We start from the raw sequence: 16,283 nt of genomic DNA, 5'->3' as shown, positions 1-16,283 counted from the left end.
CTTAACCCTGAGTTTCCGACAATTTGCGCCAAACACAGCACCTTGTCCAAGGAGACATTGGGAAATATTTCAGCCCCCACTGCGATCCAAAAATATTCAACCGTACACCTATTTCCGCATCCGGCGGCTGGTAACGTGGTATTCTGGAGTGCCACTGACACAATAGCCGTCAGATCTCTTCCCGCCCTGATCTACCACTGGGAAAACCTTGTGCTTCGCAACCTCCTTCCTGGTATCGAATACACACCAACATGCGGTTAATATCGCTTCTCACCTGCTTCGTCGCCTTTCTGGCACCGTTAGCCTCCGCCGTTCAGCTCCTTGAATCCAATGCACTCAGCGTGTGCATGGAAAGTAGCAACTTCACAGCAACATATTTCAGCGTCATCTTCTACCCGGCAAATAACTCTCTTGTGGTCGGCTTCGATGGCGTCTCATACATCGAGGGTAAGGTTGTTGCGGAGATGACCCTTACCGCGTATGGCTTCGAGGCATACAAGCACGAGCTTAATCCTTGTAAAATTGAAGGAATGGGCATGTGTCCCATGGCCGCTGGACCCATGGATTTGGGACCGCTTTCTCTCGATCTGCCAGCGGACACTTCCAAGAACGTTCCTGGTATTGCCTACACTGTGCCTGATCTTGACGCAAATGTGCGAATTGTCATCAAGACAGCCGACACTCTTGAAAAGATTGCTTGTGTCCAGGCCTCGCTTTCCAACGGCAAGACCGTTAATCAAGCCGGAGTCTCCTGGACAACTGCTGTCATTTCCGGGTTAGGTCTCGCTGCATCCGCCATTACCTCCGGGCTAGGCCATTCTAACACTGCAGCTCACGTCGCGGCAAATGCACTCTCTCTTTTCGGATTCATGCAGTCACAAGCGATAATTGGCATGACCTCCGTTCATATGCCCCCGATCGTGGAAGCCTGGACACAGAACTTCCAATGGAGCATGGGTATCATCCGCGTGGGATTCATCCAGAAGATTGCTACCTGGTATCAGCGGGCAACCGGTGGAACTCCCTCGACAATCCTGTCACAGCTTGGGGATACTTCGGTCGAAGTGCTCAAGCGCCGCAAGCGTGACTTTGTTGATCCAGCAATAGACCTCCTGAAGAGAGCCGCCGGACCAATGATAGTTAAGCGTGCAAGTGGTCTCATCAAGAGGTCCGAGACGAGCCAGAAGCTTCTCGTCATTCGAGGAATCGAGCGTGTTGGATTCCGTGCGAACATGGAGGAGACCAACATTTTCCTCACTGGCCTGATTTTCTTCTCAGTCTTCACCTGCATTGTTGTCATCATCGTCGCAGCTTTCAAGGGAATTACCGAGCTACTTGTCAGACATGGCAAGATGAAGAGCGACCGGTTCCAGGACTTCCGCAATGGATGGAAGATCGTTCTGCGCGGTATCTTGTTCCGACTGACTCTCATTGGTTTCCCCCAAATGACCGTACTCTGCCTCTGGGAGTTCACCCAGCGCGACTCGGCGGCCGAGGTTGTTTTGGCAGCTGTCATGCTTCTTTCTATGCTAGTCTCTCTTGGGTGGGCCTCTCAGAAGGTCATCCGGCTGGCAAAGCGTTCAGTCACCATGCACAAGAACCCGGCCTACATCCTTTACTCTGACCCGTCGTGTCTAAACAAGTGGGGCTTCTTATATGTGCAGTACCGAGCAACGGCATACTACTTCGTCGTTCCATTCCTCGTCTACACCTTGATCAAGGGCATGTTTATCGGTCTGAGCCAGCCTGCACCGATCGTTCAGACTGTAGCCTTGGTGATCCTTGAGCTAGCTATGCTGGTTGCTGTCTGCATTCTCCGTCCTTGGATGGATAAGAAGACCAACGTTTTCAACATCTCTATTGCTGTGATCAATTTCATCAACTCCATCTTCGTGCTCGTTTTCTCCGATGTGTTCGACCCCCCCGGATTGATGATCGGTGTCATGGGTGTCATCTTCTTCGTTTACAATTGTATCTTTGCTTTTGTCCTTTTGATTCTGGTTCTGATCGCCTCGGTCTATGCCGTGGTGTCCAAGAATCCCGATACTCGTTACCAGCCTATGCGCGACGATCGTGGCTCCTTCATCAAATCCCAGACCCAGCTGACCACTGAGCTGGATGCCCTGGGTGCTACAGCTCGCGGTGATATGAAGCCTGGGCAATATAATAACAATAGCCCATTCGACGATGATACCGCTTCTATCTCCAGTGGAAATGGTGCTACCGTCGGCCGCCAAATGGAATCAACCTACCCACCACACGGCTCTGCCGCCCAAGCGCCTCGGTCACCCGTTGACCCATCGGTGCCACTATTCCCCAGTAATGCACCTGGGCATCACAATACCCCCGGGTACGACCATTTCGGTCGAGCCCCTTCACCCGCTGGCAGGGGCTTTGATAACAATGCTCCTATTGGCCAATCTGCTTTGTCGGCGGCAACCTATCGAACTCAGAACAGTGCCAGTCCCTGGCAACGAGGTGCGGGCTATGACCATTAAAAAAGGCTGGTGGACTCTTATTTTGTCGCTTCTGAGATGAAGATATGTGATTTTGTTTTAGCGCGGGATACCGATGGTCTATGATTTTGCCAATCGCCATTCCTCTGGGTTCGGGGTTCTTTTATTATTTTTTGCTTCTGCACAAGTCTGCAGCATCCTCGTCGCTTCAGATAAACTTCTCTTCTTACCATTGCTTAATGGTGTGACCCTTTTTGCCATCTATCCCTTCCTTTTTTACTTCGTCTTTTCCCTTTTCCCTCCTTGGCCCAAATCCTTTCGTGGTCTATTTCCCTTGTTTTATTTTTACTTCCGCTCGGCGTTTGATGCATTCTGGATATGGTGATCGGCCTTGGGTTTCTGTTTTCCTTTTTGTTGGCTTTGCAGTATGTCTGCTGCCAATGAAATATATTTCCAATTTCTGGTTTCAGCATGACTTACCCTATATACCAGTCTGCTGGCAGGTAGTCCTAGTGTAAATACTGAATCAATGTCTACACCTATTGATGTGGACGTTCTTTTTGCTCCCTTGTTCTACAATGTCCATCTCCAACTCTCAGGGCCTTGGGTCTCTCGTAAAGAATTCAATTTCATAACTGACAAAAGTCATGCCTGTCGCTATCAGAAAATCCTGAGAGACCATCTTGTACGAGATGCAACGTACGAAGAGAAGGGATAAAAACGAAACCGCTATTTTACATTAACAGTAAAGAGGAGCAAAAAGAACCCTTAGAGACGCCATGCCGACGGCACCACACAACCCCTCAAAAGATTAGGTATCAGAAACAAACCACGTACGAACCCCCCAGATAGTCATAATGATCACCACTGTTGCTCCATCCTACCGGAGTTCCCACCTCCAGGGGGAGGAGGATATCCCTCCAAGCCACGAGGTCCAGTTGGAATAGGCGATGGACCACCAGGACCACTAGGTCCCATAGGTGGCTGACCCACAGGGGGCTGACCATGCATAGGCATAGGCGGGAAGCCTGTAGCGCCGGGAGGAGGGACGGGGAAGTTGGGGAAGCCGCCGGGAGGTGGAATCGGCAGGTTTGCGCCCTGGGGCATGTTAGGGAGAGGAGGTGGGAAGCCACCTGTTGGCGGGGTTCCGGCGTTAGGGAAGGGCGGCGGGAAGGGAAGACCGTGGGCTCCTGGGGCTGGTGGGAACGGAAATTCATTAGCGTATTGTCCTGGGTAATAACGGGTTCCTCGTCGCCAGAAGGGTCTGTTCTTGCGGGAATGCGGGTGTGGAGCTGGGTGAGACATACGAGGGGGCATGCCTGGAGCGCCGGGTGCGCCTGGTGGGGGGATTCCGAAGGGGGGAGGGGGCATGCCTGGCATGCCTAGGTGTCATGATAATGTTAGCTTAATTTTGTGTTGGTTTTTGAGAGTATGAGTAGACAGTCGTACCCGGGAATCCGAAGGGAGGCGGGAAAGCGCCGGGGGCCATCATGTTGGGAGCTTGTTGGCCCTCTGCGGCGTAGGAGGAGGTGATGGAGTCAATGACGGACTGGGCCTTTTCTTGACCAATCTCTGTAACAGATTCTCGTGATTAGCTATCGTTCGGCTGTTGTGTTTCGCGCGTCTTGCTGCGCTATTGGTTAGACGTACGTTGGTAGTAGTCCACCACGTTTCTCAGGTGGTTTCGGCCGGAGTTATGCGCCTTGCGCACGCTCATCGAGTCGTGCGTCAGATAGACATCGCAGTAGTCGCCTATATGTTGAATTGAGGGAGTTAGCAACCAGTCCAAGGATGTGGGCTCAATAGGCTGTAGTCGATATGGAAGGGCATAGCGTCGTATCGCATTGTGCCCGCAATAGGTTATGATACGGGTTGGTCTGTCTAGACCTGGATTTGGGGCAAAACCTACAGAAGAGTGCATGGGAAGTTAGCTTCGAGTTGGAAATACATAGACCTGGGGGACTTATATTTTGGCATCTTGTCGGTTTCTGCAGCAAGTACCTTGCTGTCGTCGCGCGAAAGAGGAAAATTCCCTTCCGGGATTGGTTTCGTTTAGCAAGCAGGGATCTTGGCTAGCAGGAATTTCCCTGATTTGCAATTTCGAGTTTTCGGCTGATGATTGGAAGTAAAGTCTTGGTGACGCAGATAAGAGAGAAATTGAATTAGCAGGATTGGCAAGTCAATCGGAGCTCGATGGCGAGAGTTGAATAGGCGGTAGGTAGTGGCAGAATATTGTCTTATCGCATCGGGTCTCCAACTTAAGACAACACCTCTCTCTCTTTCGCTCAGGGGAATTGTTGTGATCGAAATAATGATGTAAACTCTAACTTGCTGGTATGAGTTGTCCTACAAATCTTTAACACTTGAAATCGAGGTAGGTACATCTTTCAGCCAAATGTATATGATATCCATTCACTCATTACTATACAGAAGTCGATATGCAGCCCTGTCCGTCACGACGAATGTGAGACTTTAGTCATCTGAATGTGACTTGAGATGATGCGGGGATATGATATTAAGATAACACTTCAATGTCTTATTTAGCTGTTAGTTTTGGGTGTCTTTGTCTCGTTTGTTACAGTTATCTAGAATGAGAGTAAAGAGACATAGAAGTACCGCTACAATGGGAGAAGGGAATTGCATTGAACGTATTCTGAATTGACTTAGAGTACAGATCTCTAAGCCAAGAGACTGTCTTCATGAGTGCCAATTTACATGTCCCATTTGCTTGCCACAGCCGGGGACAAGACCCCATTGACAACTCCACCTTGTGCCCTGAGATTCAGAACCTGCTCACCCTCTTCCCGCTCAATCTCAAGTTTCTTGTTGTCCGTGTCTCGGACAAATGCAACAATCATTTGGAGTAAGCTGGCAAACTTACCCAAAGCCGGTTGCAGGGTTTCCTCCCACTGCTTTACCTCATCTCGCACATCCTGAACCCGGATATGGTTGAATTGACCGTATGTGTGATGAGCGAGGATGAAGTTGGGAGTCTGTGAAATCCACAACCGGGGTAATTCTTGCTTAAGAACGGGCTGATTGATCTTGGTGATAGATCGAGTTTTCAGTTCAAAGATTGCACACTGTGGAATATGTCGGCCTTCCTTTCCAATCTCAAGCTCTGTAGTGTCTGCGGGCACACACAGAATTCTTACATCTTCCATGGACGGCGAATCTTCTTCTTCTGGGTCAATAGCATCATTTGGGGGAACAGGGGTTTCTTCGGCTTTCTCGGTATCAGGGACCAGGCCGGGCAAAAACCCATCTGCCTCACAACGTACCAAACACTGCATGCCGGCAAACTCGTACTTCATGACTCGTTGGTGAGATTCAGATCCGCTCACCCTTGCATTCCACGTGGTGTATGCTTCTGGGAAAGTGTGCCCATAGCCATGGACATTAGGAATCGTTTCTGTGGGTGAGTTTACCCTTCGGATGAAAAAGACTGTCTTGCCAAGTACCTCAACAAGTATCCTGAAGGGGTTTTCCTTTCCAAGGACAAAACGTAGCAGGTTATTCATTGTATTGCTACACGCAATAATGTCAACATTGGTCACCGAGTATTCAGGTTTGTCTGTCAGTATTGCTTGTACCATTGGTTCAAGAGGGTAGGTGGGGTGTCGCGCAGCATTTAGATCTCGATAATACACACTCGTGTCTTGTTGAAGTGTAGGAAGATCGGATTCGGACAAAGGTGTCCACTTTGGTGGCTCACCTAGTAGAGTGTCAGTCAACATATATGTGGGGAACAGTGCCATCGTTCTGATGAGACATCTCTTACCTGGAACAAGTATTTTACACTCTCCTTCACCAAGCAAGTTGTAGGAAGTCAAATACTGGCAGTTTGTGATTCGAGATTCGGTATCAACTTGATATTCTGGAATTTCGATGTCATCGTGCTGGATTGTGACAATGACATCTCCTAGTGGAGGAGCTGGTGAACTGACCTGGGGGGTCCGTCCTCGCCTCTGTCTCGGCAGAGACATTATGTCGGATTTGTCTGATGGTCAGAAAACAACAATGACAAAGGTTGGTAAGCAGCGTAGCAAATAGATAAAAGAAGAATGTAGGAGAGGGACTGGTGGTGGAAAGGATGATTTTCATTTGCTATCTCTTGCGACTACAGCGCGCGCAGTGTTGCAGGCACCCATGTCGCCCCGTCACGGATTTACTTCATACATTGGCCTATTCCTACACCCATTCCTACTTTGTCGGGTTTTGCTGCGGATAGCCTAATTGTTTAAGATATAGGAAAACAATAAGGCAGATAGGTCTGTTTAGTGTAACCGCCTGCTTTGTCAATGAGTTAGAATACAAACCGCCTTTATCTCTTGACTCTTTCTAGACCTTCTAGTTTCTATCTTCCCTGACAACTTTTATCTTGCCACTGTCTATGCTAACTCTACAGTTCTACAGTTCAAATCTCATTGCCTATCATGTCTACAAACACTCGATCGACACGACTAGGAGAGTATTTTGGAAGCGTGGTTCGTGGGAACCAAGCAGTCCAGGATCTCAATAATTTCAAGCGATTCATTGAAGCAATTGAAGCAATTCTGCATTAGGGTGACCCTTGCATTGTCGTTCAACGAGTCATCTGGAGCTGAACGCTCTAAATGCCAATGGGTTGTGGTTCAACCTCACCCCGGTCTTCGCCAACGGGTATACTGCAAGGTTGATTCAATACTTGAACCATCGTGAGGTCAAACACCTTTGCAACGGGCAATCTCTAGAGCAGCTTCTTCTGATTAACTTGGAGCCCGTACCCTGTGGGGCGCGTTTCTGGAAGCGTTCCGCTCGAAAACTAGAAGATCATGCAATCTATGCTCTATGCTGGTTGATGACGGAGTTGTTTTCGTTGCCTCCCTCTTGTGGGGTGGATATTCGAGCGGATGCCCAGGCAGTTGTGGACGATGGATCGCTCTTCTCTTCGCCCTCGGTCGACATACGAAACTTCGGACACAAGATCAAATATTGCCTGGAGATGAAATAACCAACCACCCTCCAGAACTCTTGAGACCACTGCAGGTGGTCGGTATGACAATGACTTTCCCGATTTCCGCATGACAACCATCTTTCCTACGGCCAACGAGATGGGATGTACGGAGAGAGAACTGTTTTATCGCCGTGCTGAAGATATCGCACAGCTGCCCAGTGGTCAACGCATTGCGGGCCATGTTGACAACCAGTTTCGTCTTACGAGAGGCTATGCTCTCGGAGCTCCGGGATGACTTTCAAATTGCGAAAGGTACAAAGAAGGGGAGATGGCCGGCTTTCCATCTGAAGAATCTCATTCTCCCACAGGTCTGCTGCACTAGTGGAACATCAAATCACCTTCGACCATGTACCATTGGTGATACTGCCCAGTATGGCCTTGAGAAACTCAACAATCTCTCAGAAGATGGTCGCAATAGTTACTTGAAGGACACGTCTCAGTCTGTGAAGCACCATGCCTTTGGTTGCTTGATCAGAGACAAGGAAATTGTGGCTTTTGCTTCAATCGGCAGAGACATCGATGAACTGACCTTCGATCCCCCAGTGGTCATGCTGCTCTTCTTTTCCTAAAATTCTATCACGACGTGGAGTTCTTGCTTGTTGATACAGCAATGTTTGCATACGAGCCAATTTTGAAATGCTTGAAGGAAAGGACAGGAAACGATTCTGGGGACGCTCCACAAGCAACGTGAAGCTTTGGCCGAGGCCCGTCGTAAAGAGCAAGCTAATCAGGCAAAGCTACAGAACATGGGAGTCTGTGTCGCTGGCTATCAATGGATAAAACAAAGCGGCAGTTATCAGTGTGCTGGTAGTTCTCATTGGGTGTCGGATGCTTAACTTGCAAATTCCTGAGCTTGAGATGTTTGATATCTTGAATGTTATTAATATTCTAGGAACTAGATCATTTGAAATCCATGTAGATTGTTGTATACACTTCTTTTTGATAGGAAATGCGCATAATCACTATTAGTTCCTGATCTGTTCGCTCTTAAGTTTATATCTAGTGAGATCCCCTAGATCAGATAAGATTAAGGAAGTACACCTACACCAGACCCATCACGACAAACGTTTACACCAACCATCACATTGTCTTCCTTCTCATCCATCCCATCTACCTCAGCCATAGAGCCAAAATGGCAACCCCCACACCCACAATGGAGATTGACAAGCTCACCGCGGATGCCGAAACTCTCAAGATCAAAACCGAGCTACTGATTTTCCTCAGCGACGGCAACCTCATGGCAAGCCCAATCCACCCTCCAGAAACTCCACCCACCACAATCCGCCTCAGCGACCTCCCAAACAACCTCTACAGAACCTTCGTCTTCAAAGACCCCAAAGCTCTGGAAGAATACTTCAATTCCCCATCCCACCCAAAGGCAACCCACCTCCGCCTCGTCCCTATGAATCGATTCATAGATGCTCCATTCCCGAGAGTGATCCCGGGATGCCCAGGATGGACTTGTTGGTCATTCAATAAGCCGCCGGAGGTATGCGAATTCTACAAAGCCCTGCCGTTTCCATTCCCGACTCGTGAATACGTTTCCATTGATAATATTACATACCCGCAGGGACAGGAGTTTATTACCCTGGTTGCAGATTGGAGGGCTGTTTGTCGAGCTGTCCCAAAGAAACATCAGGTGCGAGAAATCACTTTTGATCTGGATGGGTCGATGAAGCTTCATTCAACTTATGTTTCTCGTGTGGTGCAGATGGTGAGCACTGTTTTTGCGGTCAAGGCGGAGGGACCATTTCGCAGTCGACTGAGGGATGATGAGCCATACCCCGGTAAGAATCTTGTGGCAAGAGGGTTGGCTTGCAAGGGTTATTGATGATCCGGCCGTTATGTGTTAGCAAGGTTGAGGTTCAACTGCAGAACTGGAGGATGGGAATTGGAACCGGGCTTTCAAAGTTTCTTCTTCTCTGGTATTGGGGTTCCAAAAGATATGGAGTTGGAAGATGGCAATCTGGGAGTTCCAATGACGTTCTGATCCTTGATGTAGTAGTGTCTTGGCATTGGATACTTAAAATGAACTTCTGACTTCAACGTCTGTGTCACAGACTATGTCACAGTCAATGTTTCACCAATCTCAAACAAGCATTTTAGAAACGATTGCCAACCGGGTTCAGAAGTCTTGTTTTCTTGTGTTACAACGGTGCAAAACGTGTTTCAGATTATACTGAACAAGATCTAAACATCTAGCAACCTTAGAACAGCCTAGGACTTGGTATCTTACTAATACGACATGGCCCCGGGACAACCTTCTAGGATTGGAACTTCTAACGTTCCCTCTCGATCCAACCTCACTAAACAATACCCGACAAAGCACCTAACACATATAACAGCCGAAATTCCAACCCAACGTGCTTAGCCCCAGTCTCAAACGAAACACAGGTGACCCGATATGCAGGATACAGTTCCGGGAAACAGGTCACATCGACAAGCACATATAAATTGGCAAGTTGAAATTACTCAATAATAATAAGAATGATGAACCTCGGCGACTTCCCGGAGGGAACTACGTGTGCCTAGAAATGCCCTATGGCATGCAGCCCCGGCTATGAGCCGCCAGCCGGTCCCGGGCCTCGACCTGGCCACTATGATAATCATGTGTCATGAAGATGCGCTATTATCTAATAACGGGGGGTGCGGGGGATATTAGCCCTAAAGGTAGCAGGGAAAGAGATGTATTGGATACAGAAATACAATGTTACCCCTTGGGGTCTCATTTAATCGCGCATTTTTATATAGTTAATATATCAGGGGCTATTTTCAAGTCAGGTGCTGATTCTTTATCCAATTGGGAGATCGGGATGTTATTTGCATCTTATAGACACGTATTTCCACCACGTGAGGTATATGGAATTCCTATTAATGGCCGAGGTAGTAGAGAATGCAAGTTCGTAGGAATGCGGCAGGTCCCAAAAAGTTGGGGAAGAGAAAATCTGGGGAAAACGCACAGACGGAAATCTCTGATTTGTTTTATTCGCCGCTCGGATTTCTTGGCCACTCAAAGAGCACATGAGACTGCAAATTTTCTTTTTTTTTTATTTTATTTTTCTTTTCAACGTCATTTTACATCTGGGGACAACGGATTTTACCTATTCCGTTTCGGAGACTCACCTGATATAACCTTGGAAGTCAAGGGGGTGTTTTAGTCTTTGGATGCTATTCTCGGCATCCTGGGCATTACTCCTTACGGTGAGCGAATTATACAAACTAGCCGATGCCCTAGACTTGATCTACAGGGGGCGCTAAGGATGAATTATCCCGCAAATTTCGGTGCGATGGGGTCATCGTACAGCGATCAGCACTTCGGTGTGATATTTCATACATACTCCGTATGTTGTATGATATTCAGCTTCATCGGCCCGGTTCTACATATTATAGAGTTGCATTATACATGTACATCGTTAGGCTTTTGACGGTCCCCTTGCAATTGTTGAAAATACTGGAATTGAAAAAATGTGTTGTACAACCCACTGAAAATAGAAAGTGGACACGGGCCGGCAAATGATGCAATTGGAGTAAAATACAATATTTGGTAACATCGTGTGTATTTTATGTATTCCATCTGTACCATATATATTTTATGCCCGTCTACTCCGGTATATCGGGTATAATACTCCATACTTAATGCCTCAAAACACCTGACACGTTTTAAAGTGAGAATGCGGTGTGTGCAAGGGATAACGTGAGTTATACTGCGCATTGTGAGATCTGAACATTTCAAGAAATGAGTGGTTTTTCTTTCATTTCCTGGGGGTAATGAAAACCCTCATTGGTTCTTAAAGGGGTTTCTCTTACGTTTTGCCACTATTGGTGGAGTACCCCCCCGGTCAGATGACTTTGGTTGCCCAGCAAGCAATTATATAAAAGCAGCCAGAGTTAAATCATCTAGAGAAAGTCTGGAACCAATCATCTTTCATAACCAGGTCCACGGGGCGTTTTAAGGACACATGCAGGTGCTGACATAGCACTGAAAAGAGTAATATCCCTGGCCATTCTACTCCGATGACGATGGGTCAAAAAAAAATTAAAAAATTAAAAAAGAAAAAAAAAAAAAAATTCCCCCCCACAGCACCTTGTGACTGGATGTCGTGCCTGGATCTGGAAATGACTCCAAAGGAGGGGACTATATAACTTGAATGTCCCCGCTTGTTGAGACCCATCAAGCAAATTCTGCAAATGGAGTTTTTATAGTCACTGTTTTATACCTTCAGTATTTTAACAGCACATACAACATACAACATGCCTTCAAATTATTCAAATTACCGCGTCGTCGAACCACACCCTTCAGTCCCACATGCCGGTCGTCCAGCTGTCTACACCGGCCGAGGGGGATGTGGTAATATCGTCAATCTGAAGAACACCAAGACCACCGACTCGCGTAGCGCAACCGGTCCTGCCTCCCTCGCCCGTCTCGACTCCCGCGTCCCAACAGCCTTCATCTCCGGCCGCGGTGGTGCCGGCAACGTCCACAGCAGCAGCGAGCGAGCCATCTTCAGCTTCGACGAAGAACTCGAACGTGATCTACGTCAAGCCGCACCCGTCTACCACGTCGGCCGCGGCGGTGCCGGTAACACAATGTACCGTGACGACTGCAGCAATTCCAGTCTGAGCCGCAAGTTCTCTGCCGCCAGCACTGCTACAAATTCCAGCTCTGGATCCGTGGCTGATCGTGCCCGTGATATGGCCCGTCGCGGTCTGGAGAAGGGTTGGGGAAAGCTGAAGGGTACTACTGCCTAGCTGCCCGAGATATCAACGACATAACGACCTAAAAAGTTTTCCTTTTGACCCTTTTTTTAATACGGGACGCACGAAGACAATACATATGTTTCTCTGCGAAATACCCTGAATTCATCATTCATTTCCTACGGAACCATTTCTCTGAGACATCTTCACTCATGGGACCGGCGTTTTGTGTTCTTTATTGGTTATTTGTGCTATATGCCAAACCATCACACGCCAGGTTCTGGAAACCAGGTTTTCCTTTCATTCACTTCAACATTCACTTCCATACAATGCCATCGAACAACAATTGTCTGGCATCATTCTCGGAGTCAACTGTTTTTTATTATTATTATTATTTCTGTCGCACGTACCGTGTTCAATGTTTCCTTTTCAACATATTCCCCCCAATACTGCGCCACTTCAACTAGGTCTTTCCTAGTTATGAATGAATTACATGTCTGGGTTTTCCCGGGCTAGATTACTTCCACTATTTCCTGTATCATTGTAAATTTCGTATACGTGGTGACTTCCATGACGAATCTAGACTTATGCATGTCGCATAGGGTTGTAGCCGTGGATAGCCGCTAAACAGGATATTTTGTTGGGATATTCGTGGATGCTTATGGATGTTGAAACTGGTTGTTCTTTGGTTATTCTATGGTTATTCTATGGTCTGGAATATCCTGTCTTTGTTACTTTCTTTATTTGCTTAGGTCGACCATGGGTGTTGGTATGGATTTGCCTTGTTTCTTTGAGAATCGTAGTCCACCGCTATTTGATATATGTTTCTACATATCCATGGAACATATTCTCTTTCATTACCATCTATATTAAAACCTATATTAGGAATAATATTTCGTTAAAAATAAAGAATTGCCTCACCAAGTGCAGCCTATCTGCATTTGGGTACCCATCACCCGAGCCATCAGCCGAGTCATAATGGGAGGCGAATTCTAGAATAAGCAAACATTCATAATTATCGCCTCCCATCCAGAAATAGATTGAGTAAGACGACTTGCTATTACTATACAATATCCTAGAGGATTGCATACAATAGTCTTATTGAAACGATCTAGAACTACGCATAGAAAAGTACGAGACCATGTCTAAGTATGCAGACTATGTCCGAGTAAATTATGTCCAGACTAGAACAATCCCCAAGACGCAAAAGAGACTGTATTTGCAATAAAGACAGAGCCAATGCTAAGACGACATGAGCTGGATAGGAATGGGGTATCAAGAGTCGGGCATGCGACTCGGATTTGTGTTGGTCGATCACTTCTTCGTATGCACTGCCAATTGCATGATGATCGATCCAGGTTGACAAGTTCTGTTTCTTGTGTTCTGGGGAATGGATATGGTACCTTGGGAATCGGATCGAGACAGTCAATGGGATCGGTCCCGGCAGAAGGCCACCATGATATCAAAGACTTCCGTCATAGGTAAGTCCTTTATGCGAATCGCTTGTGGATCACCTCGGGATCCTCGTGCCATTCGTCTGCGCTTACCCACATCTGGAGAGTATCCAGTTAGCTATGAATTGTCATAAGGGGAGATCTGCATACCTTTCTAAACGTGCTCAGTCCGGCAAGAATGCTACCACCAATCCACGTGGTGTACTTGCGCTCAGCAGGCGCAGAAATGCGGATCTTCATATCCTCGACTGCTAGTTTTTTGATCTCGCGCATCAATCGATCAGGGAAGTTCTTGCACAGTGTTGAACCTCCGGAAAGCACAATATTGAGATATAGCGATTTTCGCAGGTCGAGATCTGTGCGAGTGATGGCATCCTGTACAATCTGGTGCACACCGGGATACTCGAGGCCGATGAGTTCGGGATCGAACAGGATTTCAGGCGCACGGTAACGTTCTTGGCCGATCTTGAGAGGTAGTTTCATTAGCATTGTAATCCTAGGAATGATATCCGAGACATCGCATACCTTAATCTTATGACCGTCTGGAAGAACGTAGTCCAGCGCTTTAGCATCAGACTTGTGGTAATTGTTCATCCACTCCTTCTCCTCCCGCTTCGGATCGAGCGACACGTAGCAGACCTTCTCCTTAATCATCCGCACAACCTCCTTCTCGGCGCTAGTGTGCAGCACATGTCCAGCCTTCCTTAGCAACAACTGCATCTGTTCCGTAACATCACGACCAGCAACATCGATTCTCCGAATACTGTTTGGAATAGCGAAACCCTCGAAGACAGGCACCGCGTGGGAAACACCGTCACCGGAATCCAAGACCACACCTGTAGTTCGACCAGACGCATATAGCGACAACACAGCTTGAATCGACGTGTACAAGGCGGGCACGTTGAAAGCCTCAAACATGAGTTGGGCTGCGATATCACGGTTGGCGCGTGGGTTCAGCGGTGGCTCCGTGAGTAGGACGGGGTGTTCTTCGGGGAGGGTCTTGAGTTCGTTTTCGTAGACATAGTGCCAAATCGATTCCATGTCTTCCCAATTCGTGACAATGCCGTGTTCCAGTGGATATCTGATCTTCAATAGTCCGCGGAGTTCTTGTGCGCGGGACCCGATGAAAGAGTCTCCTTCCAGACCACCGGCCATCACCCGTGGGTGCTTGGGACGACCGACGAACGATGGGAAATAACATGATGGAATCTCCTCTCCGGCGAAGCCGGCTCGGATCGTGCCACTGCCATTGTCGATGACAATTGGCACGTTGTGAAGAGTCGCCTCAGCCATTGCGGGGAGTGTGGTGTGGATGGGAGGTGAGGTCGGGTTAGGACAAGCGCGGGTATAGACGGCCTCTCGGCCTAGAATGGGCGACTCGGGGGATCAACGGAGTGGAAGTGGATTGAAGGCGCATATAATGTTTCGATGGTTGGGTGTGGATGTGCTTGTCACTGATTCAGGAGTGGACGCGAAGCCGCAAATCCGCAAATCGGGAATTGTCAACAAGGAGCTTGGGCCACTCATTAGTCCACGCCAGGTAATTTGGACTTGTATAGAATTGAAGTTTATATTGACTAGTTCATGATATGCTAAGAATATAGGCTAGATATTTGCGTTAAAAACTCATTGGTAGTGGTTTAGATAAGTTTTATAAAGCAATTGATCCTTTTCATGGCCTATCAGATCAGACTGCTACATATACTAGACCGAACAGACCGAACTCGGACGGATTGTTCGATGCCATTCTGATTTCATGCAATGTCATAATTCGTGATAAAAGGAATCTACCAAGCGGAGTGCTAGAAATCGATCCTCATAGATCACTAGAGGGGGTTCCTTTAGTCCAAAAAGCACAACTCGTCAGACATACTTTCCGCAAGAGTTGTATTTCCAGATCGCATAGATAATACCTCAGATTTCTGAGTCTCTGCTCTGCCAATTGCACTGGCCACATCCCTGATCAGAGGTTAGCCAGACTGGCCAAGTAGATAGAAGATAAGGTATTTACTTCACCGAACTACTAACCACGTAGTTCCCTTTCTCTAGCTCATCAGCCAGTTCCTGTTGGTGGTTATCGGCAAGATCTGGATTGGGGACCACAATCAAGGGCACACCCAAGCGAAGTCCTGCAAGTATAGTCCCACTTCCTGTGAAATGGTAAGTGGATCAGATCTCAGTTGATGCGCGAAATTGGGATGTATCGTACCGGCGTGACAAATTATCAAGCCGCGCTCTTGACCAAGGGCCTCTCTTTCCACGGTCTGCATCATTTGGGCATCAATGCTCGGCTGGAAGTCAAACCCCCCAAGGGTGAGACCGTGGTGGGGCTGGCCACTGTCGATGAAGTTTTGGAAGATTTGTTGGCCGTCTTTGCCGTATTGTATAAGAAGATGGGTGTAATGGCGCTTGGCTAGAGTCTCGAGGAATTGTGAACTAAGTACTTGTTCAAGTAGTTTCTGAAAGGAAGCCGTGGCCCCGACAGTCACAAAGCATAGCTTCATTGTGGCGGTGTTGTTGAGCTGAAGTGGATAGATCGACCTTGGAAGGATCTTCCGTAATCAATTATCATCCTCACATAAGGAAATTGTAAAAAGATGCATTATCGAGATGAGGGAATGGTCCAAAGCTCAAGATGCCATCATATACCACGTCGTCACGTGTGTATGACCAAACTAGTCT

General features: G+C 47.6%; 6 protein-coding genes across 6 annotated transcripts; 3 read left to right on the top strand and 3 right to left on the bottom strand.

The window, feature by feature from the left end:
• Positions 1–251: 251 nt before the first annotated feature.
• PGRI_001360 (transient receptor potential ion channel family protein) lies at positions 252–2,498 on the top strand (the record flags this gene model as incomplete). Its single annotated transcript, XM_040787849.1, has 1 exon — positions 252–2,498. One exon carries the CDS (start codon positions 252–254, stop codon positions 2,496–2,498), a length of 2,247 nt encoding a protein of 748 aa, XP_040651621.1.
• Positions 2,499–3,317: 819 nt separating this feature from the next.
• PGRI_001350 (putative U1 snRNP complex component Yhc1) lies at positions 3,318–4,173 on the bottom strand (the record flags this gene model as incomplete). The annotated part of the gene is made up of 3 exons (XM_040787848.1): positions 3,318–3,838; positions 3,906–4,028; positions 4,107–4,173. The coding sequence occupies 3 exons, from the start codon at positions 4,171–4,173 to the stop codon at positions 3,318–3,320; spliced, it is 711 nt and encodes a 236-aa protein (XP_040651620.1).
• A 994-nt stretch (positions 4,174–5,167) lies between these two features.
• On the bottom strand, positions 5,168–6,442 carry PGRI_001340 (uncharacterized protein; the record flags this gene model as incomplete). The annotated part of the gene is made up of 2 exons (XM_040787847.1): positions 5,168–6,171; positions 6,238–6,442. The coding sequence occupies 2 exons, from the start codon at positions 6,440–6,442 to the stop codon at positions 5,168–5,170; spliced, it is 1,209 nt and encodes a 402-aa protein (XP_040651619.1).
• Positions 6,443–8,584: 2,142 nt separating this feature from the next.
• On the top strand, positions 8,585–9,283 carry PGRI_001330 (uncharacterized protein; the record flags this gene model as incomplete). The annotated part of the gene is made up of 1 exon (XM_040787846.1): positions 8,585–9,283. The coding sequence occupies one exon, from the start codon at positions 8,585–8,587 to the stop codon at positions 9,281–9,283; it is 699 nt and encodes a 232-aa protein (XP_040651618.1).
• Positions 9,284–11,703: 2,420 nt separating this feature from the next.
• Positions 11,704–12,201, top strand: PGRI_001320 (DUF3602 domain-containing protein; the record flags this gene model as incomplete). Its single annotated transcript, XM_040787845.1, has 1 exon — positions 11,704–12,201. The coding sequence occupies one exon, from the start codon at positions 11,704–11,706 to the stop codon at positions 12,199–12,201; it is 498 nt and encodes a 165-aa protein (XP_040651617.1).
• A 1,436-nt stretch (positions 12,202–13,637) lies between these two features.
• Positions 13,638–16,105, bottom strand: PGRI_001310 (uncharacterized protein; the record flags this gene model as incomplete). Its single annotated transcript, XM_040787844.1, has 6 exons — positions 13,638–13,700; positions 13,752–14,066; positions 14,127–14,965; positions 15,475–15,560; positions 15,613–15,751; positions 15,811–16,105. 6 exons carry the CDS (start codon positions 16,103–16,105, stop codon positions 13,638–13,640), a joined length of 1,737 nt encoding a protein of 578 aa, XP_040651616.1.
• Positions 16,106–16,283: the final 178 nt, after the last annotated feature.

This window comes from Penicillium griseofulvum (genome assembly GCF_001561935.1).
Source record: "Penicillium griseofulvum strain PG3 chromosome Unknown contig_79, whole genome shotgun sequence".
Lineage (NCBI taxonomy): Eukaryota > Fungi > Ascomycota > Eurotiomycetes > Eurotiales > Aspergillaceae > Penicillium > Penicillium griseofulvum.
The sequence above is the reverse complement of the archived record's forward strand: the minus strand, read 5'-3'. Positions and strand labels throughout refer to the sequence as shown.